We start from the raw sequence: 24,622 nt of genomic DNA on the forward strand, positions 1-24,622 counted from the left end.
CTCCCCCTTGGCAACCACAAGTCTGTTCTCTATGTCTGTGAGTCTGTTTCTGTTTTTTAGATAGGTTCATTTGTGTCATATATTAGATTCCACATATAAGTGATATCATATGGTATTTGGCTTTCTCTTTCTGACTTACTTCACTTAATATAATAATCTCTAGCGGCATTCATGTTGCTGCAAATGGCTTTTTCTTTTTTTTAATTTATTTATTTTATTTTTGGCTATGTCGGGTCTTTGTTGCTGCGCACAGGCTTTTCTCTGGTTGCAGCGAGCGGGGGCTACTCTTCGTTGCGGTCCGCGGGCTTCTCATTGCCGTGGCTTCTCTTGTTTCGGAGCACGCGGGCTTCAGTAGTTGTGGCACTTGGGTTCAGTAGTTGTGGCTCACGGGCTCCAGAGTGCAGGCTCAGTAGTTGTGGCGCATAGGCTTAGTTGCTCCACAGCATGTGGCATCTTCCCGGACCAGGACTCGAACCCTTGTTCCCTGCGTTGGCAGGCAGATTCTTAACCACTACACTACCAGGGAAGCCCCCTGTAAATGGCTTTTTTTTTTTTTTTAATGGCTGAGTAGTTAGTATTCCACTGTATGTATGTACCACCTCTTCTTTATCCATTCATCTGTCGATGGACATTTCGGTTGTTTCCATGTCTTGGCTATTGTGAATAGTGCTGCTATGAACATAGAGGTGCATGTATCTTTTTGAATTATAGTTTTGTCCGGATATATGCCCAGGAATGGGACTGCTGGATCATATGGTAATTCTAGTTTTAGTTTTCTGAGGGACCTCCATACTGTTTTCTGTAGTGGCTGCACAAGCTTACATTCCCACCAACAGTGCAAGGGGGTTCCCTTTTCTCCACACCCTCTCCAGCATTTGTTATTTGTAGACTTTTTTTTTTTTTTTTTTTTTTTTATTTATTTATTTATTTATTTTTGGCTGTGTTGGGTCTTCGGTTCGTGCGAGGGCTTTCTCCAGTTGCGGCAAGCGGGGGCCACTCTTCATCGCGGTGCGGGGACCGCTCTTCATCGCGGTGCGCGGGCCTTTCTCTATCGCGGCCCCTCCCGTTGCGGGGCACAGGCTCCAGACGCGCAGGCTCAGCAATTGTGGCTCACGGGCCCAGCTGCTCCGTGGCATGTGGGATCTTCCCAGACCAGGGCTCGAACCCGTGTCCCCTGCATTAGCAGGCAGACTCTCAACCACTGCGCCACCAGGGAAGCCCCTATTTGTAGACTTTTTAATGATGGCCATTCTGACTGGTGTGAGGTGGTATCTCATTGTAGTTCTGATTTGCATTTCTCTAATAATTAACAATATTGAGCACCTTTCATGTGCCTATTGGCCATCTGTATGTCTTCTTTGGAGAAATGTCTATTTAGGTCTTCTGCCTATTTTTTGATTGGGTTGTTTGTTTTTTTTGTTGTTGAGTTGTACTAAAATATTTTATGATTTGTGTATATGTATATGTGTGTTCCCCCCAATTCATTCAGTTTTTTGTCTTTTGTCTCTCTGATGTCAATAAATCATGAATTAATTAATTCCTTCTTTTCAGTACTGCTTTTCTGTATCACTTCCCATAGTGAGGCCAAAAGCAGAATGAGGGTAAAGCGAGGGCTGCTCTGCCAGGCTTGTAAATTACATGAGCAGTCTTATGCAGAGAGCACAACCCTGAGAGCAATAAATCAGAATTTAATAACATGCTTTTCTCCACAGAAGTAATAATTTATGGTAATTCTCCAGAACTACTTTGGTAGTATCCATTCTCTTCTTGCATTATGTAAGATTTTGATGATTTTTAACTTGAGCACAGAGAATGAAATCAAATGAGTCAACAATACAGAATCTTAGAAAAATTAAAATTCACAATGATTCTAGCTGTGTGATTCCTTAAAGTGATTATTTTGCTACATGTTGAACAAATGCTTTTTCCAAACAAAGAATTATCTTTTCTCAATCCAAACTGGAACAGATATTTTTGGCAATGTAATAATCATCTTAATAGAAAAACTTGGTGCATTTTTCTGTTCTAATATGCCTTGCTTTGAGAAAGTATGATTTATGTCTATATTATTTTCTTTGCTGTCTCAAACACAGGAAACACTTTAGCTCAAATCTGAGTAATTTGGAGGTAGATTTATGATGTTATTAAGTATGGATTTCTACCATGCCAAGGCAAGCTTACAACTACAAGTAAGAGAAGTGCCTCATGGGTAAAAGTAATAATAACCATTTATGGAACCTGGACTATATACAGAGTATCATGTGCACCCAAGTATGCAAATATATTATCTCATTTAATCTTTTTTTTTTTTTTATTGATTGATTGATTGATTGATTGATTGCTGTGTTGGGTCTTCGTTTCTGTGCGAGGGCTCTAGTTGCGGCAAGTGGGGGCCTCTCTTCATCGCGGTGCGCGGGCCTCTCATTATCGCGGTCTCTCTTGTTTCAGAGCACAGGCTCCAGACGCGCAGGCTCAGTAATTGTGGCTCACGGGCCTAGTTGCTCCGTGGCATGTGGGATCTTCCCAGACCAGGGCACGAACCCGCGTCCCCTGCATTGGCAGGTAGACTCTCAACCACTGTGCCACCAGGGAAGCCCCTATCTCATTTAATCTTTACCACAACTTTGCAAGATGAGTAATGTTGTTCTTGTCATTTTACAGATGTGAACACAATCACATCTTTTTTTAAAAAGTTAAATAATTTGCTCAATATCACACATCTGGTTTATGGCAGAGGTCTAACTTCAAAGCCTGTGCCTTAAACTACTATATTATGGCATAATAACGCCGAGGGCTAGACACAGAAAATTATGCTGGCCACGAATGTTGAATTTTGGCTGAAAAGAGAGAGGAGAGTCCATGGTAGTTAGCTTCTCAGTTCACTTAGTTCTTTATCCTCAGATGTTGGCCCCATGATTCTAGTAGATTTACTGTTTCTCACAGTTTTGGAGGTCAAGGTGTTCCCCTGCTTGGAACACTCCCAAAGAACCACAAGGCGAAATTCAGATTCCAGGAAATTCAAAAATTCAAATTCCCTCTTTTAAGTCTTTGGTTAAATATCACCTTCTAAATGAGGTGAACTCTGACTGCTCTGTTTTTTAAAACTGCACCCCCATTCCCCAGATTCCCAAACTTCCTGTACTCTGATCTACTCTTATTTTCATAACACTCATGACCTCTTAACATACTGTATAATTCACTTCGTGATGTTTCTTGTGTGTCTGACCTCCTGCAAATTGTAAGATCCCAAAGGGAAGGGATCTTTGTTTTGCTCACTGCTATAGCTCAAGAACAATGCCGGACACACAGTAAATACTCAATATATTTTGGACAAATTGCATAGACCATTTCTCCACATTTTATATGGTCAATGAGATTGAGGCTAGAGTGGAGTCACTTCACTTAAGAAAACCATTGGTTACATTTTTAACATAATTTCTGCAGAGGTTTTCCACAGAGTAATGAGTATAGAAATCAGGAAGAACTGACCAAAAAGAGCGTGTGTGTGTGTGTGTGTATGTATGTGTGTCCAGTTAAATATGTGAAACAATATGATTATTTGAGTGTATATTTATTCCTAAGACCTAGGAGTGTGAGCTAAAAATGAGTGTGGGTGTGTGTTTAATTGTTGGAAACTCAACAAAATACGGGAAGGAAACCTATCTAAAACTCAAGACTCCGGAAGGCCACCACCCATTCTCCGTAATAACAGAACAGAACCACGTTTCCTCAGACAAGTCCCTCGGCACACATTTGTCTGTGTAGCGTAATTGTAAACATGTCTGTAAAATGATGTCTGTTTGTAACATAAAACCTGCTTTTAAAACTAGGCATCCTTAAAAACAACTTTTGGATTTTTTTTTCCTTGTCTTTCTTTTCTCTATCCTACTTTCTATCTTCCATTACCTGTTACTCTATTTCTATATTTCTAGCAATGTGTCTATCCTACTTTCTATCTTCCATTACCTGTTACTCTATTTCTATATTTCTAGCAATGTGTGTGGAACTAAAAAAAAAATTAGAAACTACATTTTAACAGAAAAATCATAATTCTGTCACACAGAAATCATCACTGGGTTAATATTTTCATACATATTCATACAGGCTTTTTATCCATATCTATGTGTATACTTTTAATAAAACCTGGGATAAATATTATAAGTATTGCTTTCTAATCTACCATGTCATATAATATCCTGAATTATTTTTTTTTAACGGCATCAAGTCTGCTTAACATCAAAATCAGAGGTATGAGAAGGATTTTAACATAGTTTCTCTTCTAGTCAAAGATACTGTGTTTTTTAGGTCAAACTGTGTGCATTGTGGAGGAAAAAAAGTTTCAGAAATATGAATTTGAGGGAACTCTGCTCAGTACTCTGTAATAACCTATATGGGAAAAGAATCTGAAAAAGAATGGATATATGTATATGTATAACTGAATCACTTTGCAGTACACCTGAAACTAACACAACATTGTAAATCAACTATATTCCAATATAAAATAAAAACTTAAAAAAATATGAAATTGACACTCTGGAGAGCTGGCTGAAACATACTTTAAAAAATAGTTAGAACTAGAGGTTTCCATTTGGCAACTTGAAGCAGTTGGCAGGCAGGCCCTGGGTTTTTCTTCCGTCCGTCATCTTGTTTGGACAGTTAAAAGAGGGGGCTCCTTGGGTAGTTCCAGGAATTCTTTAATGACATAAGTGCAGTAAATTCCCCGTGTTTGTAACCTTAGTGAGCTACATTGAGGCGGTTAAACCTGATGCCAAGATTAAATCTTTGAATAAGTTTTCTGGATTGAGGTGAGGGGTAGGAGTCAATGATTTATTAGGAGACCATATTGGGTGTGTATTAATGTATTTTCAGAGAAGGTTATCAAAAAAGGGATCTGAGTGAGAATGCATCGTGTTGAGGGACCATTTGGGGTTCCATAGCATGGCCTGGGCTGGGCTAAGTGCCTTTCTTTTTTTTTTTAATATTTTATTTATTTATTTATTTTTGGCTGTGTTGGGTCTTCGTTTCTGTGCGAGGGCTTTCTCTAGTTGCGGCAAGCGGGGGCCACTCTTCATCGCTGTGTGCGGGTCTCTCACTATCGCGGCCTCTCTTGTTGCGGAGCACAGGCTCCAGACGCGCAGGCTCAGTAGTTGTGGCTCACGGGCCTAGTTGCTCCGCGGCATGTGGGATCTTCCCAGACCAGGGCTCGAACCCGTGTCCCCTGCATCAGCAGGCAGATTCTCAACCACTGCGCCACCAGGGAAGCCCATAAGTGCCTTTCTTAGGCAGTAGGTGTGAAGCATCCACTATTTACCTCCATCCTGGCACTCATCACCTTGGACTGAAATTACACTGTCTTATTTGTCTCTTGTACCAGACTGTAAACTCCTTGAAGACTGAGATAGATGGGGAAGAAAAAGATAAATAGTTAATCATAGCTGCCATTTTTAAAGACTTACTATGTCCAGGCATGTGTGCTTTGCATATATTATTGTATATGAAGACTCAACAACTCTATGAGATACTATCTTATTTTACGGATGACAACTGAGGCTCAAGAACTAGGGAAAGTAGCATAGTGTCACAAAATTATTTTGCGAAATAATCATAATGCTTTCAATTCATCTTTGAATTAAGCCAACATGGTACCTGTTGAGGAAATTTATGAATAAATAAATGAATGAATGGATAAAAGAATAATTTAAGGATGTTAAAAATTTATTAATTAAGTAAAATATTATTTCAGAGGGAAAATTTTTTAAAAAGTATTTTTGTTTTTGTTCCTAGAGGTTATTTTAGCCTGTAAATACCCAAAGAAGACCAGTTCCTCCAGATTGGAGTGGAAGAAACTGGGGCACAGTGTCTCCTTTGTCTACTATCAACAGGCTCTTCAAGGTAAGATGCTGGGACTCGATAAGGTGAGAGCAAGAGAGCACCAAATACCCCAGGTCCTTTAATTAACCAACGAGGGCAGGACATGGCTGATGACTGAGAATGTGTTTCTGTAAGTGTGAGATGAAACCAGTAGAGACTGAGACCCAAAACACAACAACCACAAAAACAGAGGACAGAGAACAGAAGAAATTCACCTCCATGCATGAACTCCATGGAGGCCCTGGACCCCTCATTTCTCACCTCACTTCTAGAGGATGTAAGATGCCATTGTTCTTGCTGGCCCAGTAGATTAAACTCTTGAGAGAAAGGAAGAAAAGATGGTGTGGGGTTGAGATGAAGGGTCACTGCTCGATTGTAGTAACTTTACCCTTTTTCCATATCACCATTGAGAAAGCAAGGCCATCACTGAGAAGTTTAGGGAGTTAAGACTTAGGGGAAGGTAAATACAGCTACCCTTATCCAGTGCTTTCTTTTTTACATTTTTTATTGTTATACATTTCTTTATACTCCCTACCCTTCTTGTTGAATATATAGTGAGCTTTTAATTTAAAGTATTGGTAATGATAGATAAAATGCAATGATGTCTGGGATTTAGTTCAAAATAATCCAGTGGTTAAAGGTACAGATGTAGTAAGACAGGCCTAGCATTGATTAAAATTACAGTTGGGTGATGGTTTGTTGAGGTTCATTTTACTATACTCTCTAATTTTGTGCATGCTTGAAATTTTCCATTATAATTATTTTAAAAGTTGGAAATACAACTTAAGTATAATAAACAGGTTATTATTTTAAAATACGTTTTACTTTAATTTTAAAGAATTAAAGTGAGCAAATGTTTAAAGTTCATAGAAAATTTAAAATATCCCTCTGGTTCTTACCTGTTAAGATAGGATTACGGGCAGCAGGGGCCTAATAGCACAGCTGTCTTTACTTGAATTTTCTGTAATGCTAATCTAACGTGATACAAAACACTATTTTAATTCCGCACAAATTACTATCAAAAACTAATCCAAAGAATGTTTTTAAAGACCCCCTCACCTTCTTTTTTGTGGCAGTATCATGCAAGCCACCACACATAAAGTTACTGTTCCAGCTAGTTAAACTAGGCTCTCCAGTATCTTTTGAAGATGTGAATCTATTTATTCTAGCATACTAAAAAGGGGATGAGGCAGGAATGAGGGTTGAATTCTTTAAAATAAAATATGGGAATACGGAACTGAGTGTTCTTTTGTGAACAGCATGACATTCTAAAAAAGAAATAGACATTTGAAAGAGCAGCACTCATATATACTTTTTAAATTGAATTTATTAATAGGAAAATAAATGCAGTGGTTACTGAATGAAGTGACTAGAGAAAGGTAGTGTATAGAAAGTTATTATATCATTATTAACATCATTGTCCTCTTTTTCTAAAAGGAGATTTTAAAGATCGAGCTGAGATGATAGATTTCAGCATACGGATCAAAAATGTTACGAGAAATGATGCCGGGAAATATCGTTGTGAAGTTAGTGCCCCATCTGAACAAGGTCAAAACCTGGAAGAGGATACACTCACTCTAGAAGTATTAGGTGATGTGCTTGTCTTTGTGTGATTACTGTTCCCACCCTCATCCCCATCATCCAACCCTGGAGCAATGAGGCAACTCAGGGCCCCAGAGAGTAAAGTTATAAAGGTGGACCACCAGCACCGCTGTTCCTGCAGAATCTTGGCTATTACTCCTTTTCACCTCGTTGGCTGCTGAAATTTTACTGTTACTAACTTATTATGACAAAATCTCTTTTCAATTAAGATTGAAGTAAACCTTAATGGTCCTCCACTGTACATAGAAGCATTTTCCCCAAGAGTTTATTTATTTATTTATTTTTTAACATCTTTATTGGAGTATAATTGCTTCACAATGGTGTGTTAGTTTCTGCTTTATCAAGAGTTTATTTTTCAATCACTTTCAGCATAGGTAGTAATTCTCTTACCATATAAAATAGTCTCAAATGAGATGATAGAAAAGCAATAAAACAAAAAAAGTATTGGGATTAGGAGATGCAAGCTATTATATATATAGAATGAATAAACAACAAAGTCCTACTGTATAGCACAGGGAACTATATTCAGTATCCTGTGATAAACCATAATGGAAAAGAATATGAAAACCAATGTATATATATGTATAACTGAATCACTTTGCTGTACAGCAGAAATTAACACAACGTTATAAATCAACTATACTTCAATAAAATAAAATTTTTTAAAAATGTAGGCTGGGGAAGTATAGAAGTTATTTTGGTAAAGAAAGGAAATTAGCATTTATTATGCAGCTAGTATGCATTAGGCTCTTTCACATGTGTAGTTTTACTTAATCTTTACTGACAACCTGATTTTTACAGATGAGGAGATAGGTGCTAAGTGATTTTCCTAAGGCTGCAGAGCTAGTAAGTATCTGGACCAGGATTTGGATCCAGATGGGGTTAACTTCAAAGCCAATATATTTAGTTACTCTAAGACTCACTGATAGATAGCAACTGCCCATGATGACAATTGGTGAGGAAATGATCAGTTCTTCTCCATAGATGTTACTATAAACTACTAAGCAAAGAGAATAAAACAACTCCTCTTCCTTTTTCTATATAGTCCAGGCTCTTTCTAAAATTCTAATGATGTACTTACTGTTATAGAAGAAATTTCATTCAGAAAACCTTGCAGGAGATTCAGCTGGTGTATTAGTCTTCTGCTACGTACCAAATGATCACAAACTTAGCAGCTTAAAACAACCACCCATTTATTAGCTCACGGTTCTGTAGATCAGAAGCTCAGCACAATGTGGCTGGGTTCTCTGCCCAGGATATCACAAGCCTGAGATCAAGGAGTCAGCTGGGCTCAATTATTGACTGGAGGCTCTGGAAGCAAATCTGCCGTCAAGCTCGTTTATTCTTGTTGGCAGATTTCAGTTCCTTATGGTTGTAGAACTGAGGTCCCCTTTCCATGCTGGCTATCAGCTGGAGGCCACGCTCAGTTCCTAGAGCCACCACATTCCTTGCCATGGGGCCTCTCTATCTACAACCCGACAAAAGCATGTTGAATCCTTCTTGTGTTTTGAATCTCTGAATTTCCCTTCTGTGACCAACCAGAGAAAACTGCTTTTAAAGAGGTCATGTGGGGACTTCCCTGGTGGTCCATGGGTAAGACTCCACGCTTCCAATGCAGGGGGCATGGGTTTGATTCCTGGTCGGCGAACTAGATCCCGCATGCATGCCCGCACCTAAGACGTCCACAGGCTGCAACGAAGATCCTGCATGCCACAAGACCTGGTGCAGCCTAAATTAATTAATTAATTAATTAATTTAAAAAACATCAAAAAAAAAAAGAAGAGGTCATGTCATTAGGGCAGACCCATCTAAATAATCTCCCCTACCTTAAAGACAAGGGATTTGGGACCTTAATTACATCTCTAAAATCCCTTCAGAGTAGTAGCTACATTTGTGTTTGATTGAATAACTGAGAGAACATGTACATACACCAGGGCCGGGGAACTTGGGGGACCGTGTTAGAACTCTGCCTACACAGACAGTTCTGGGTTTTCCTGGATTTAAGTAAAGTCTGGTTTACTTTACAAATCCCTGGGACCAGAATAACCTTAATTCAGGTATTCTCTATCTTGGCCTGAATGGGATTTTAGTTTGAGTACTGATCCTGAAAATATACTCAGGTTTGACTTTGTTTGACTATAGTTGATAATAATACATTAAAATCATTGATGAGGGGAAAAGTAGAGATTGTTTATCTAGAAAAGAATAGCTGTTGTAGTAGCTAATGTAGTGTTTGCAAGTGTAACAGGTAAGCCCTGAACTCTCAGTGAGTGGCTTACATAATAGAAGTTTCTTTCTCATGTAAGTAAAGTCTAAATAATTGGAGACAGAGACAACAGTGGTGGAACTGTATTGCCCTACTTAATGAAATCAGTAGGGACCCAAGCTAATGTAAGTGTGACATCTTTGATACACAGCTTTCTGAGGTCACCATGGGTATTGACACCTCCTTGGTAGTGGGAGGGGGAGGGGGAGGGAACGGATGGAGAATCATACAGGAAGCTTTTATGGATCAGGCATGGGAATAGCATATAAAACTTTTCCCCAGATTCCATTGGTCAGAACTCATGCATGTGATCCCATCTGGCTACAAGGGGGCTGGCAAATGTGGTCTAGCTGTGTGCCTGTGAAGAAAGGAAGTGGGTCTCTTGAACAAGTAGCCAGTCTCTGTCACAGGTGTCCAATAAATCCATCTTTAGCTGGCTGTTAAAATCCTCATTTAGCTTGTAAATAACCAGTGCCATTTGACTTCCATCCTCCAGTGGCTCCGGCAGTTCCGTCATGTGAAGTACCCAGTTCGGCACTGCGTGGAACTGTGGTGGAGTTGCGATGTCAAGACAGAGAAGGCAACCCGGCTCCTGAATACACGTGGTTTAAGGATGGCATCCGTTTGCTAGAGAATCCAAAACTTGGCTCCGCAAGTGCCAACAGCTCATACACAATGAATACGAAATCTGGAACTCTGGTAAGGTCATTTCAAGCATTGGCCTAATAACTGTCTTGCATTTGGAAAAAAAAAATATTAGAACTAAAATAATGGAGAGTAGAGGGCTGATACCATTGCTCGTTAAGTAGAGAGAGGAAAGGGTAGCAGGAAAGATGGCGGCACTGACATAGAGAAGTGATGGAAAAGGCTGCCACAGGAGAGGAGAAGACAAAACAGAGAACTAGGGAGTTGGACACAAAAAGGTCTGCACCAGGGGCCTGATGCAGGCCAAGATGGAGTCATGATGATGGATCAGGCCTGGAAAGGTACTAGGTGCAGTCTCATATTTATTATATCAGGGAAATGCATGAAAACTCCCTTGGGAAGGGGACCCTCCTACACTGTTGGTGGGAATGTAAACTGATGCAGCCACTATGGAAAACAGTATGGAGGTTCCTTAAAAAACTAAAAATAGAGCTAGCATATGATCCTGCAGTCCCACTCCTGGGCATATATCCAGAGAAAACTAATTTGAAAAGATACATGCACCCCAATGTTCATAGCAGCACTATTTACAATAGCCAAGACATGGAAGCCACCAAAATGTCCATCGACAGATGAAAGGATAAAGAAGATGTGCTGTATATATATATATATATATATATATATATATATATATATATACACACACACACACACACACACATACACACATATATACACACACACACATATATATCACATATATTTCATTCTTTTATATTTATATATAAAAGAATGAAATAATGCCATTTGCAGCAACATGGATGGACCTAGAGATTATCATAATAAGTAAGTCGGACAGAGAAAGACAAATATCATATGACATCACTTATCTGTGGAATCTAAAATGTGATACAGGGCTTCCCTGGTGGCACAGTGGTTAAGAATCCGCTTGCCAATGCAGGGGACACGGGTTCGAGCCCTGGTCCAGGAAGATCCCACATGCTGCAGAGCAACTAAGCCCACGCACCGCAACTACTGAGCCTGTACCCTAGAGCCCACGTGCCGCAACTACTGAAGCCCGCACGCCTAGAGCCAGTGCTCCGCAACAAGAGAAGGCACCGCAATGAGAAGCCCGCGCGCCGCAACAAAGAGTAGCCCCCGCTCGCCGCAACCAGAGAAAGCTTGCACGCAGCAATGAAGACCCAATGCAGCCAAAAATTAATAAATAAATAAATTTTTTTAAAAAAAGGTAAACAAGAAGGTCCTACTGTGTAGTGCAGAGAACTATATTCAATATCTTGTAATCAACCATAAGGGAAAAGATTCTGAAAAAGAATAGAGATATACATGTATGTATAACTGAACACCAGAAACTAACACAACATTGTAAATCAACTATACTTTGATAAAAAATTTTTTAAAAATAGAAAACTCTCTTGGGGATGCCCTGACCTCAGTACCAGCCATGTGAGAATAGTGACTCTTGCCAGCCTATGATAGGATGTCTGTGTCATTAAACTCTTCCATGACTAGCTCGTCAACAATTGACTTTGTGACTTGAGTATCTATTACTTTAGATTTAGTCCAGATTGTCTGATCGATTGAAAAGCCTTTCTAAGGAATCCTGTTGGAAATCTGTAAATAAGATCTTTAAAGTTAATGACATTTACAAATAAAAGTATTTTTACTGTTTTTGTCTCTGACTTTTTAGGGTAGAGATGGGAGTAAAAAAAGACAATTAAATTTGAAGCTTTTTTTTTTTATTCAAACTAATATGTCAGTTTAAAAATGCTGCATTTCCAGCAAGCCAGAATTACTATCACAACCATTATCAAAAGAATCTTAAAGGCATGGTAATAAAAATTTTAATAAATTTTTAGAGGAGGTATAGTATTTCCTTTCATCCCTTCAGTCTACAAGTGCACGATAACATTTAAAAAGTAGATCCTCTGGTAAGTAATAAAGCATATTGATAAAGTGACTGAAAGATAAACATATCAGTGGATTGATATGGCTACTCCCCAAGGAAGGGACGCTCTGGCCCTTTCAGCGTCAGCAGGCTCTGTCAGCAGGTCCGAGTGATTTTACACTGAGAAATTGGGCAGAAAACCTGCTGTCACACTTGGCTATATTTACTTTTCAAATTTATTTTTTCTCAGAGCAGGTGATGAAAAGCCCCAAGACAAGTCTGAAAAGATACAGATTCACTTTCCTCAGCTCAACCCTTGAAATATCTGTGATGTCAAAGGGGTGCACCAGGGCAGAACCAGGATGGGTTATTTTCTGAAAAATGAGCAAAACAAAGACTCCAGTGTATGGAAGACAAGGGCTTCCTTTTAATCACCAGTTTTAATATCCTAGAAGATCATTTTCGGTGTTAGTCTAACTTACTGTTTATACATAACCTTGGCTTTGAGTTCATGGTGAACATCTGTAAAGGAGTCTGGCTCTTGGGACTGAGGATTCCATAAAGTGAGAAAACACAAGGGAAAGCTTTCTATCGCACCATGTTGAAGGATACAGAAAGAAGAGGTATATGGGCAGTGGGTAGGGAAAAGAGAGGAAAAGGCCTTCAATAGATCAAAACCCTGGCTGTTTTTAGGCACATATATTACATGAGGATACAAGACAATGAGGAGGTGCTCCTTGGAGGTTCATGGCCTCTCTTGGAGGCAGTCAGCAGTGACCACTGTGGTACCGAGGGTGTGACAGGAGGATACTGAAAGAATGCGTCCGAGCACCCCTCTCACCCTCCTTAGGTCCTGGCAGGATCCTTGAAGGTGTCCAGAACACCCTGAATTCCCTCCCTCCTACTAACTACCTAACCAACTTCTCTCCTTCTATCCATCAATCTACCCATTGTTTCTTTCCTCCTGTCTACCCGCCTGCCTCCCTTCCTTCTTTCTTTCCTTCCTTCCTTCCTGAAATTCTCCAAGGTGCTAAACTACTGTGAAGCCTGTTACATCAGAGTCTTGCCTTTCATTTGCTTTGGCACAGAGTAGACAGAACAAGGGTTGGTTGGACTTTATCTTTTCATAATTTTCACAAATTCTACAACTGATAGAATTTGTAATCCTATAAATGGCATTAAGACTTTCCTAGGCCCTGTGCTACTTCCTGGTAGTAACTCTGGCTCTTTAGAGGAAGTGTTCATTGTTTGCTGCTGCAATAAACTCACTTGTGACTTAGAAAACTGCCTTTAAGGCTAAGGAGGCCTTTATTTATAAATGGTGTTTCCTAGGACTTAGAACTACCTACAATACTTAATACTACCATGTGCTGTAAACTTTAAAAAATGCCCACTGTCTTCCTAACTGTACTACTTTTTCAGTATCACACACTAAAAAAGACACTTCCTGTATATATTTGTCTTTCTCTGTCAAATTAAACAGAGGCCTAGCTAATTACTCCTTGAAGACATGGCAGATTTCTGAATTCACTGTAAAGATATAAAGTCCTAGGGACTTCCCTGGTGGCGCAGTGGTTGGGAATCTGCCTGCCAGTGCAGGGGTCACGGGTTTGATCCCTGGTCCGGGAAGATCCTACATGCCGCAGAGCAACGAAGCCCATGCGCCACAACTACTGAGCCTGTGCTCTAGAGCCCGCGAGCCACAACTACTGAAGCCCACTCAACTAGAGCCCATGCTCCGCAAGAAGAGAAGCCACCGCAATGAGAAGCCTGCGCACTGCAGAGAAGAGTAGCTCCCATTTGCCTCAACTAGAGAAAGCCTGCGTGCAGTAACGAAGACCCACTGCAGCCAAAAATAAAATTTAAAAAAAAATTTATAAAGTCCTAAGTCACTGAAAAGGAAAGACCAACTTAATGGTAAATTTAAGGAATACAGTTCTTTTGGGAGTCTACTGATAGATTTATTGCTTAAATAAATATGTATTTTTTTCTTCTACAAATAGCAATTTAATACTGTTTCAAAACTGGACAGTGGAGAATATTCCTGCGAAGCCCGTAATTCTGTTGGACATCGCAGGTGTCCTGGGAAACGAATGCAAGTAGGTAAGCACGAAATACTGGGAGGAACAAATGGTTTGCAATTAGTACATGCAAATATTTGGGGGTGGAAGGAGCAAGGAGTAAGTAAGAGCTGAGTTATTTGAACAATAAATGGAAGGGAACGTTTAAAATCAGTTTGACATAATGTTACAAAAAGCAAACATGCTGTTTTAATCCAGCTTCCAAGCAAGACAGGAATATTTATCATTGTATTTTATAGATTTTTGAATTTTTCAAATAATTAATTTTAAAATATGCTCATCTGAGCAATCCTCTTTCAAACAAAAGCTAAGAGCCCTATAAGTTGCTCGGAGTCAAGAATTCAGAATGGGGGTTCGAATTCCATCTCTGCCACTTATTAACTACATGCTCTTGGGCAAGTTAATTAACCTCCGTGCCTCAGTCTCCCCAAAATTGAAGTTATAATACACTGTCCTCATAGAGTTGTTAGGAAGATTAAAATAATTAATATTCAAAAGTGTTAGAATGGCACTGGTGTATTTTGAGCACTATATAGGTACTGGCTATTTTAACTGTTGGTAATTTTTTTCAAACCCCTGAAATACTACGTTTATACTTATTATATTTATACTTATTGCAGAGCAGGCCGTCCAAAAAGACACTTTTTTATTTTTCGCCATGCTGCGCGCTTGCAGGATCTCAGTTCCCCAACCAGGAGCTGAACCCGGGCCACGGCAGTGAAAGCGCCGAGTCCTAGGCCATCACGGAACTCCCAAGACATGTTGAATATAGTTATGGATCTAGTTTGCTATAAAACATAGCTGCCATATATTATATTACACAAAATAAGCTGCTTAGAGTCGAGTAAAATTCAGGCTCAATTATCTTTTCAGATTACATGAGTTTCAGAGCAAACATTGTTTCTCATTTTACTTTTAACAATTTGGTTAAATTCATCCTCGTATGAAAGCCGTGTTTTGAAAATGGTTGTGTAATAGAGAGGGAGAAGCTGGAGATGTCACCCGAGGGGTTAAAGGTCACTTGAACTATGCATTTTTTCCACGCGTCTTGAGCTATGCAGATACGTGGGCAGTAATTTATATTGTCTGTGTACAGTTAACTCAGCATGATATTTTAAAGAAAATATAATCTTATTAGACTTCAGGATATCCTAAAGTATAAGATATTCAATAGTATACTCTAATTTCCACAGGTAAGTTTGAATTTCAGGTTTTTTAAAAAAGTTCGGGGACACATATTATCTACCCAACTCACTCAAGTGTTGACATTTAAAGTCAAACATAAGCATTTGCTTAAATTATCAGAAAATATCCCTCTCAATGCTGCTTTGGAGTTATTAGAAAATTCACTATCACATTTTATTTTTTCTTTAAATGATCATGTTTAATTTCAGTGCCTAATTTAGTTTTATCTTAAGAAATAATATAGGTGAAGTCATGGTTTTGACATACTAGTTAAATTTTTCCTAGCATGCAGTGAATAAATACATAACAAACTTTAAAGTTCTGTGTTTTGCTAGTAGTATCACTTTAATTTGAACATGATTTCCATGTATCTATTCTTTCTGGTATAAGTTGACTTAAAAGTTAGAATTGCTTTGTTTAAAGCTCACCCATTGACCCTTGATGTTTTACATCCTTGGTTTGGAATTCAGATCTTTGGAAATACATAATTCATGAAGTCTCATTTCCAGTTTTCTTTGTGAATTATCACCAACAACTTGTAACCAAAACCTGTTTACTGTTCTAAATAAATCCTTTCTGAAGTACAGAAAGAAAGTAAATCATGGGTGTGCTGATTATTCCCAGGCTGCTTCATTGTACAACTCCAGAAAATTCTGCTCACACTTAGCATTTTAGCATTTGGTCCCTTTCCTTTTATTTTAGAATAATGATACCCTCCTTTTATTGTGGCTTTTTTTTAAAGAAAGAACACACAATATTTTCATACACGTTATTACATTTTCTCTTTAGTGAGGCATAATAAGGTGGGCATATTACTTGCTCAGAATCTCACAGTAATGACAAATGGGATGAACACAACTTACCTCTAACTTACAAGTCTTCTATCTTCTATTTCTTTGAAGAAAATAAAATAACGTTTATACCATGAGTTAGTACTTACAGGATAAGACAGTTTTTTTGTTTAGAATTTGCCTTTAGCTTGAATCCTTCATAGATGTCAGATTCATTGACAAACTACAGGACAGTTTTTTGTCAATGAAAATTTCAATCTAAGGGTGATTATAGCCCTTAGGTTAAACCCTTTGTAGGTGTCAAATCATTGACTATTACAAAGAAAATCGTAGGCAGTTTGGTTCTCAGGAGTTTTATTTAGTTATTAATTTAATTTTGCCTTAGTTTATGATTATTGTGGAGTTCCTTTTTTCCTCTCTGCTATTTTTTATCCAAGTGAATAAATAGATGAATCTCCACCTCCCAATACCCAAGCAAATATGAACTGAGTTTATATCAAGCAATAATTAAGGTTTCCTACTCTAGTCAAATTACTCAGCCTTTCGAAAGATTGACCCAGTTACCTTTTTTAAAAAAAATCAGTTAGGGGCTTCCCTGGTGGCGCAGTGGTTGAGAATCTGCCTGCTAATGCAGGGGACACGGGTTCGAGCCCTGGCCTGGGAAGATCCCACATGCCGCAGAGCGGCTGGGCCCGTGAGCCACAACTGCTGAGCCTGCGCGTCTGGAGCCTGTGCTCCGCAACGAGAGAGGCCGCGACGGTGAGAGGCCCGCGCATCGCGATGAAGAGTGGCCCCCGCTTGCCACAACTGGAGAAAGCCCTCGCACAGAAACGAAGACCCAGCACAGCCAAAATCAATCAATCAATCAATCAAACATACGCATCTGATTCAAGATCCTCATTAAAAAAAAAAAAAAAAAATCAGTTAATATTTCAGAGGCATCTGGAAAAATTAATAACACTTGGCATTAAGAAAAAAATTTAAGACCAGGAAGTTTCATGATAAGCAGACTCATTCAAATAATATTTCTTAAAAAATCACTCCCAAACTGTGCACTGCTTTAAAATATCTAAAATTACTATTGAGAAACTGCTACCTAATAATTTCTCCAAGTTATTTAACCATATGCTAATTAATACTTGCTTTTAAAAAAAGAACTCTTTGTTCCTTTAAAAATGTAGGAATTTGCATATTAATCAATACATAAGAAGTCTCTAAATGACAGAAGAGTGTGGCTCGTGAAATCCTCATGGACAAGATGGAAAAATGTGACCCAAATTGAATGTGTAGATGGATTCACACATGGTTGGATCCCTCACCCAGAGCATGCTAGTAAATTTTGTTATATGAAGATACATGTCTAATAGCCTGTTAAATAGTTCTTTCCCAAAGTCATGTTTATCATTTTATTAATGACTTGAATGTATTTTTGATGCAGTTCCCAGTTGCAGAAATATTAACCTCAGAAGGTTAATAATCTAATTCTTGGGCAACAGAATCAGTAACTGGAAAAACCTCACAAGTTGGTAACATGGTAGTGATTTTTCAAAGTTAGGTCCAAAAAATGCAGTTATATTGGGTTAGAGGAAAGATGACTTAGTAGCAACAGGAAAAAGCCTTGGGAAGTTTAATTCATTTTTAACTTAATGGGATAACAGTTTAATGGCATATATGTATGTGGGTGTGTATGTGTGCGTGTGTACACACACCCAACCACAAGCCCATATAAATTCAAGAAAGAAGATGTTTCTGATACTTAGTTTTATAGAACAACAGTGGCATGGGCTTTCTTTGGGGCTGAATGAATTTTCCGTATTTGTGAAATTAACACAGATGACGATGTAGAGGAATTTTAAGGAAAATTTGAGGGGAGTGTTGTAGTAGAATACTTGAACTCACTGAACTTCAAAGCTCACTTCCAATCTGATATTTAATCATATGGATTATTGCATCTCCACATGCATGCAAGAGAATACCATACATTTTATTTCTGGATCATAGAACTTTTTAAAATTTAAGATTCTTGCAAGACTTAGCTCTGTTAATATTTTCAATCAATTTTGAACCATGTCCGTGGAAGTGAGTTAGTGGAACAGGCTTAAAAAGCATGAAACTATCTGTGTTTATGGTATAGCTACAAAGGGGAGCTTTTTTTTGTTTTGTTTTAATAAATTTATTTATTTATTTATTTTTGGCTATGTTGGGTCTTCGTTGCTGTGCGCAGGCTTTCTCTAGTTGCGGCGAGCAGAAGCTACTCTTCAATGCAGTGTGCGGGCTTCTCACTACGGTGGCTTCTCTTGTTGTGGAACGTGGGCTCTAGGCGCGCGGGCTTCAGTAGTTGTGTCACGCGGGGTCAGTAGTTGTGGCGCACGGGCTTAGTTGCTCCGTAGCATGTGGGATCTTCCCGGACCAGGGCTCGAACCTGTGTCCCTTGCACTGGCAGGCGGATTCTTAACCACTGTGCCACCAGGGAAGTCCAAGGGGAGTTTTTTGAGCTTTTTTGATTTAATGACTACATCGGTCTGTCTTTTTGACGTGAATTCATGCATGGTTTATTTTGCATTCCAGATGATCTCAACATAAGTGGCATCATAGCAGCTGTAGTCGTTGTGGCCTTAGTGATTTCTGTCTGTGGCCTTGGCGTGTGCTATGCTCAGAGGAAAGGCTACTTTTCAAGTAAGTGAATTTCACTCTTTGCCAGACAACTTCTTGTGGATATAGAGTTTCCTTCTGAGACACTGTTTCTCCTAAGATGTTCTAACAGACTCTGGAGAATATTTTTCGTTCATTTTCTTGCAATAGAAAATGTCCAAGATGACACGAGGGTGAGTCATGAAGCACCCCGGCGAATATAGGGAGGAAAAGCAGAGGTGTCTCATCGCAACATTCCAGGAATCATCACAGAATATGTGAGAGGCACCAGGGAGGGGCATAGTGCAGCGATACCGAGAGATGTGCAATGGGGGTGGATATTTATAGTACACGTACATGTATTTAAGATCCTTTTATTTTAAGTAAGGGATTGTATATCTCAAGATGAAAATTAATTTCTAGTTTTATGATAAGAAATTTCATTGGAATAAATCTGTGAAATGTTTTATCAGTATAGAACAGTGGAATGTTGAATGTCGAATTTAGCACAACTGTATTTAGAAGACAATTGTTCAATTAAAAACTAGAAACCTATTGTATTATAGTTGCTTCTGAGGTTTTTAATTCTTCAAGTTTAGGTCTCTTGGAACTCCCATTTGGTGATACAATAGGTTTGATGTAAATGGATGAGATTTTTAAATGTTTTATTCTCTTAATGCGTTTCTTTACTCCCAGTCTTTAAAGTTATCTGAGACCTTCAAAGTTGCAGAACTCCATCAAGTCCACCAAAAATAGTGTATAAAGTAGAATTTTTAAGGATAATAAATTTATAGCGTGAACAAGTTTTAGACCTGCTGTTTTATAGTGAACATTAATTTTGAAGTTTAGGTTTAAAAAATATCTTATACCAAAATAAAACTTAAATTTAAAGGGGGTTTCTAATAATACCTATAAATAGGTATTGTAAAATGTTTCCATGAATGTGGTTTCAAGGATATTCCCTATAATTAAGAATAACTGCTCTGTGAATTAATAGTAGCTGTTGTGTGGTTCTCCTATCCAGTCCAGTGTAATGTAATCCGGCTGAGTCCCCCTGCTGGTCACCAGTGGAAATACAGACAGATAAGGTTGCTCATTCAAAATTCTTGTCTTTTCTCTCTACCTGCAAAGAATACCTGTCTGAGTGTTTTTATTAAAGACTTGGTAAACGTTTTTTCTTAAAACACTGAATTAATTAAAGATTTTACGTGAATATTATTAGTTCATTAGCTAAGAATGTTACTCTCATTTTCATCTAGCTGGAAATCTATCTAAGAGAACCATTTTCTTGAACTTGCATTTCAGACAGGGGTTGGCAAACTATGACCCATGGACCAAATCTGGTCTGCCACTTGATTTTCTATGGCCCACGAGCTAAGAATGGTTTTTACATATAAACACTGCAGTCTATTTGATAATAGGGCACCCTAACGTCGAACCCCCAAATAAGAGAAATGTTATCCCTCCAAAGAATTCCATTCTTCTAATTAGTAGACCTGTATTACAAGACTTTGATTATTATTGTTATATTTTTAATTCATTGATAAAAATTTTTGAAAATTTGTTTTCTCTTTTGTTATGTAAGTACTTACTTAATATCCTCGATTTTACCTCTTTGCCCACAAAGCCTAAAATATTTGCCATGTGGACCTTTACAGAAAAAGTTTGCCAACACTTGATTTAGAAGGTATACAATGTCAGCAAGTGAGAATCAAAACTGAGAAAAAGGAATTAAGCTCAAACTCATTTTTATATGAATCTGTATCATACCCTATTAATTCCTGCATTAATGATATATACTTGTTCTTTTGTAGAAGAAACCTCCTTCCAGTAAGTATACTTTCTTAATGCATGCCTTCCCCCATATCAACTACTTTTTTGTAGTTTAAAGTCAAAAGTGGGAAGTTGGGTTGTTTGTGTGGGTTTAATTCTGTGGGCCGTGACTCAAATTCATCAAGGAACACATCCTACCTCATGCCTCATGCCAACTTGTCAATGATGCTTAGTTACCTAGAGAAGAAATATAGTCACTAATTTGACTTTGTAGGCATTTCCATAGTACTACTTGAAAAACTTTTTTTTCTGTGTTTTGCTAAATTTAAAATGTTCAAATAAATTTTTCCCTAACAGTCATTTTTACATTTAATTGAATACCAAATATATGTCCAACCCTGTCCTAGGGACTGATAACAGAGCAGTGAATAAAATAGACCAAAAAAACCCCTCTGCCCCACGGAGCTTGCATTCTAGTAGAGTAAGGCAGAAAGTAAACAATTACATGAGCGCGACAGTATGTCAGATTGTGATAAGTATTACGGAGAAAGATAAAGCAGGTAAGAGAACAGAGAATGCACAGGGGAGGAGTGGAGATTGCCCTTGTAAATAGGTGGTTAGATAGGACCTCACTGATGAGGGGACATCTGAGATATGCAGATAAGCAGAGGGGAGAGAACAAAGGGAAAGATCTCGAAGCTCGGCATGCCTGGAGTATCTGCGAACAACAAGGGGACCAGTGCGGTTGGAACAGAGTGAGGACGATGCAGGGAGGAGATGAGTGAACACAAGTAGTGTAGTGGGGGCCAGATTATATGGAGTCCGTTCCAGGCAGTTGTGAGGAGTTTGGCTTTGGTTCTGAGTAAGATGGGACATCATTGGAGGACCTTGAACAGAAGGGTAGCATCTTCTTATTTAGTTCTTAGAAGCTCACACTCAACTGCTCTGTTGAGAATAAGCTATAAGGTGACAGAGGGTGGAGGAAGCAGGGAGAACAGTTAGGAAACTACTAACTAATCTAGACAAGAGAAAATGGCGGCTGGTCCCAAAGTGACGGTGTCAGAAATGTTGAGAAGTGATAGGATTCCGGATATATTTTGAACAGTTTGCTGGTTGATTGGATGTGGGCTGTGAGAAGAAGAGAGAAATCAAAGATGGCTCCAAGGCTCTGGGAAAGATGAAGTTACCATTTACTGAAGCGTGAAAGGTTTCAGGAGCATGTTTGAGAGTGGTGGTGGAGGTAGGTAGAGAGGTCTGTCTGGAGTGCTTTGAAATTTTTTTTAATATTTGAGATGCCTATTATACTGCCAAGTAGAGATAATTAGTGAGTAACTGAATATATGAATCTGGAGTTTGGGGAAACATCTTAACTAGAGTTAGAAATTTAGGAGTCATTGGTGCATGAGATCTGGACGAGATCACCAGAGTCTCCAGTTAATTTGCAGTTGATTTGTGCCTGTCCTTCTTGTATGTACGGAAATGGCAGACCCAACCTCGACTCTATGGGCGTTCCCCTCTACTCTCAGCTGCCATGCTTCGGAGACTTTGTCATCTTCTAAGTCTTTCGAAGACCAAGGAGATGCCATTGATTTCCTGTTCCTAGACTTGCTCCTCAATGATGGTCTCTGAGCCTCATAATATCCCAGTGCAAGTCCAGGATGAGGTCCAAGTTAGCAGGACTAGCGGTAGCTAGCTCAGGAGTGAGTTCTGAAAAGCAGGGTAGCCTGATGGTGGTATGGCCAACCCCCCATCGCACCCCAGGCAATTGTGAGGATTCCCACTTTTATTGAGTAAGATGGAAAGTGATTGGAGGGAGGGTTATGAACAGAGGAGAGACATCATCTTATATATGGAGAAAGGCTGGCAATGCTAGGGTGAGGGAGGTTATTATTCTTTCATTCAGTCCCTATTACTGTCTCTATTAACCCAGGCAGTAATCTGGGAGGCAATATCTTTATTCCTAGACACATCTTCCATTTGTCAAATCCATGCTCCTCAAAATTTGTTGGACAATGAATTGGATGTTGTATTAGTCTGCTAGGGCTGCCTTAAAAGTGCCATCAACTGGTGGCTTAAACAACAGAAATTTATTTTCTCATAGTTCTGGAGGCTAGAAGTCCAGGCCTCTTTCCTTGACTTAAAGGTGGTATTCTCCCTGTCTTCACACGATCTTATGTTTAAACATCCCTGTTTATGTCTGAATTTCCTGTTCTTATAAGGATATCAGTCATATTGGATTAGGACCCACCCTAATTACTTCATTTTAATTTAATTACCTCTTTAAAGACCCTGTCTCTAAATACGGTCACATTCTGAGGTACTGGGAGGTTGGGACTTGAACCTGTGAATGTTTGGTGGGGACACAGTTCAGCCCATAACAGGTAACTGGAACCGTAGTCACCACATAAAACTTTCTTTCCATGGAAAAAATGAAATTTGAGATTATAATGATTAAACTTTCAAAATAGTAAATGTCAATGAGTTGAGTTAAAAGTTAGTAAGTCTCTGGTTTGCATATTCCGCAAAAGTCGTTAGTATCTAGCCTTAGGCTACAAGTAGACACAAAGGGCTTCACACATACTGATATTTTGTTGCATGGTTTTCTCTATGAATATTGTCTATAAATATAAGAAATTCAGTTAGGATTGCTGGGGGCTTTTGTACCTGGCTAAGATAAATGTTCATCTTCCTGTTGAGAAAATGTGTGGAGGTAACATTAACTAAAAGAGGATATATGTTTTAGAATTGGAAGCAATAATATAGTAAATGCTGTCTTTTATGTTCCACAAACAGGAAGAGTAGTTCTGCATCTAAAGCCACTGCAATGAGTGAAAATGTGAGTATTTTTAAAGTATATTTCCCTTTTAATATACCTTGTACTAGTGTCTACCGCTGGTCTTTAGAAGGAGCTAAATAAATGTTAGCTCCCATCCCCTGTCTGGGAAGGCAGCATTTGTAGAGCAGTGGGGCTTTATCATCCCATTATGTTCTGTCATGGTGTTTTCTATTATTAGTCGGCCTCCTTAGTATCATTAGATCTGGCATTATCGGCTCCATTTTATAGATGAAGAGATTAGGACACACATTCTCACAGTATTACAGTGGCCAAGCTGGGACCCAGGTACCTTGATTCTTGTCAGCTTGACCAAGCAGATCACTTCCAGAAGATCTGTGGTTCCAGGACTCTCCTGTGGTTATTCAAAGCACTTGGAAATTTTAGGGATATGGAATATCCTCTGCTTTTGCAGAAAGGAACATTTCAGAAATCCTTGAAAAGATGCAAGAATTATCTAATTCAGATGGTTAAGGGAACATAATTTAGATGCTTGGACCCTTGTGTACTTTTGCATTTGTAAGCACTGCATTGAAGCAGTAAATACCATCATTGCTCAGATTTTGTAGCTCTTTGGATGGTTATTCAGCCTTCTGGACTATTTTTCAGCAATACAGTGAGGGAAGGGAGGTTCCCGATGTTTTTAGAAGTCTAAGCCCTTTCTTGAGAAATGGAGCGCTACTTCCCTGAATTTCTTAGTACTCTGTGGCAGGGATTTGCTTAGATTTCCTTTCAGTAGAGCTTGGGGTGGGGCGTGTATTTTAAACACTTAAGTGACTCTGATGGACACTGACCTTTAAGACCTACGTACTGTTCCATAGACGTTTTTTCCGCCAAAAATTTAAAAAATTGTCTACTCCAGAATCTATCATGGAAATCACTTTATTTTGTGGTTTACAATACCAAAGCATATTGTTCATTAATTAGCAGACAAGCAACGTGTTAACTCTATATTTGCTCCTATAATTTGTAGAAAATGTTCCCTGAGTGCAACAGGAAGAGACACTTTGTGGCTGAGTCGGAAGAACAAAAGCT

At 38.8% G+C, this 24,622-nt stretch overlaps 1 protein-coding gene across 7 annotated transcripts in view; it reads left to right on the forward strand.

The window, feature by feature from the left end:
• The window catches only part of JAM2 (junctional adhesion molecule 2), a 67,131-nt gene that overhangs the window by 41,885 nt on the left and 624 nt on the right, over positions 1–24,622 (forward strand). Inside the window, exons 3-10 of one of the 7 annotated variants that reach the window (XR_009008242.1) lie at positions 5,785–5,892; positions 7,309–7,461; positions 10,236–10,438; positions 14,297–14,396; positions 18,919–19,026; positions 20,796–20,811; positions 21,860–21,994; positions 23,548–23,590. Coding sequence is in view for 3 of the 7 variants with exons in the window: in XM_057545954.1 (XP_057401937.1) it covers positions 5,785–5,892; positions 7,309–7,461; positions 10,236–10,438; positions 14,297–14,396; positions 18,919–19,026; positions 20,006–20,069; positions 20,796–20,811; positions 23,548–23,556 (761 nt within the window). In the remaining 4 variants the exon portion in view is untranslated. Of the gene's footprint in view, positions 1–5,784; positions 5,893–7,308; positions 7,462–10,235; positions 10,439–14,296; positions 14,397–18,918; positions 19,027–19,152; positions 20,812–21,859; positions 23,592–24,622 lie in introns of those variants that run through there. The other 6 variants (XM_057545954.1, XR_009008241.1, XR_009008240.1 and 3 more) reach the window with 6 other exon arrangements.

Source organism: Balaenoptera acutorostrata, chromosome 4 (genome assembly GCF_949987535.1).
Source record: "Balaenoptera acutorostrata chromosome 4, mBalAcu1.1, whole genome shotgun sequence".
In the NCBI taxonomy this organism is placed as follows: domain Eukaryota; kingdom Metazoa; phylum Chordata; class Mammalia; order Artiodactyla; family Balaenopteridae; genus Balaenoptera; species Balaenoptera acutorostrata.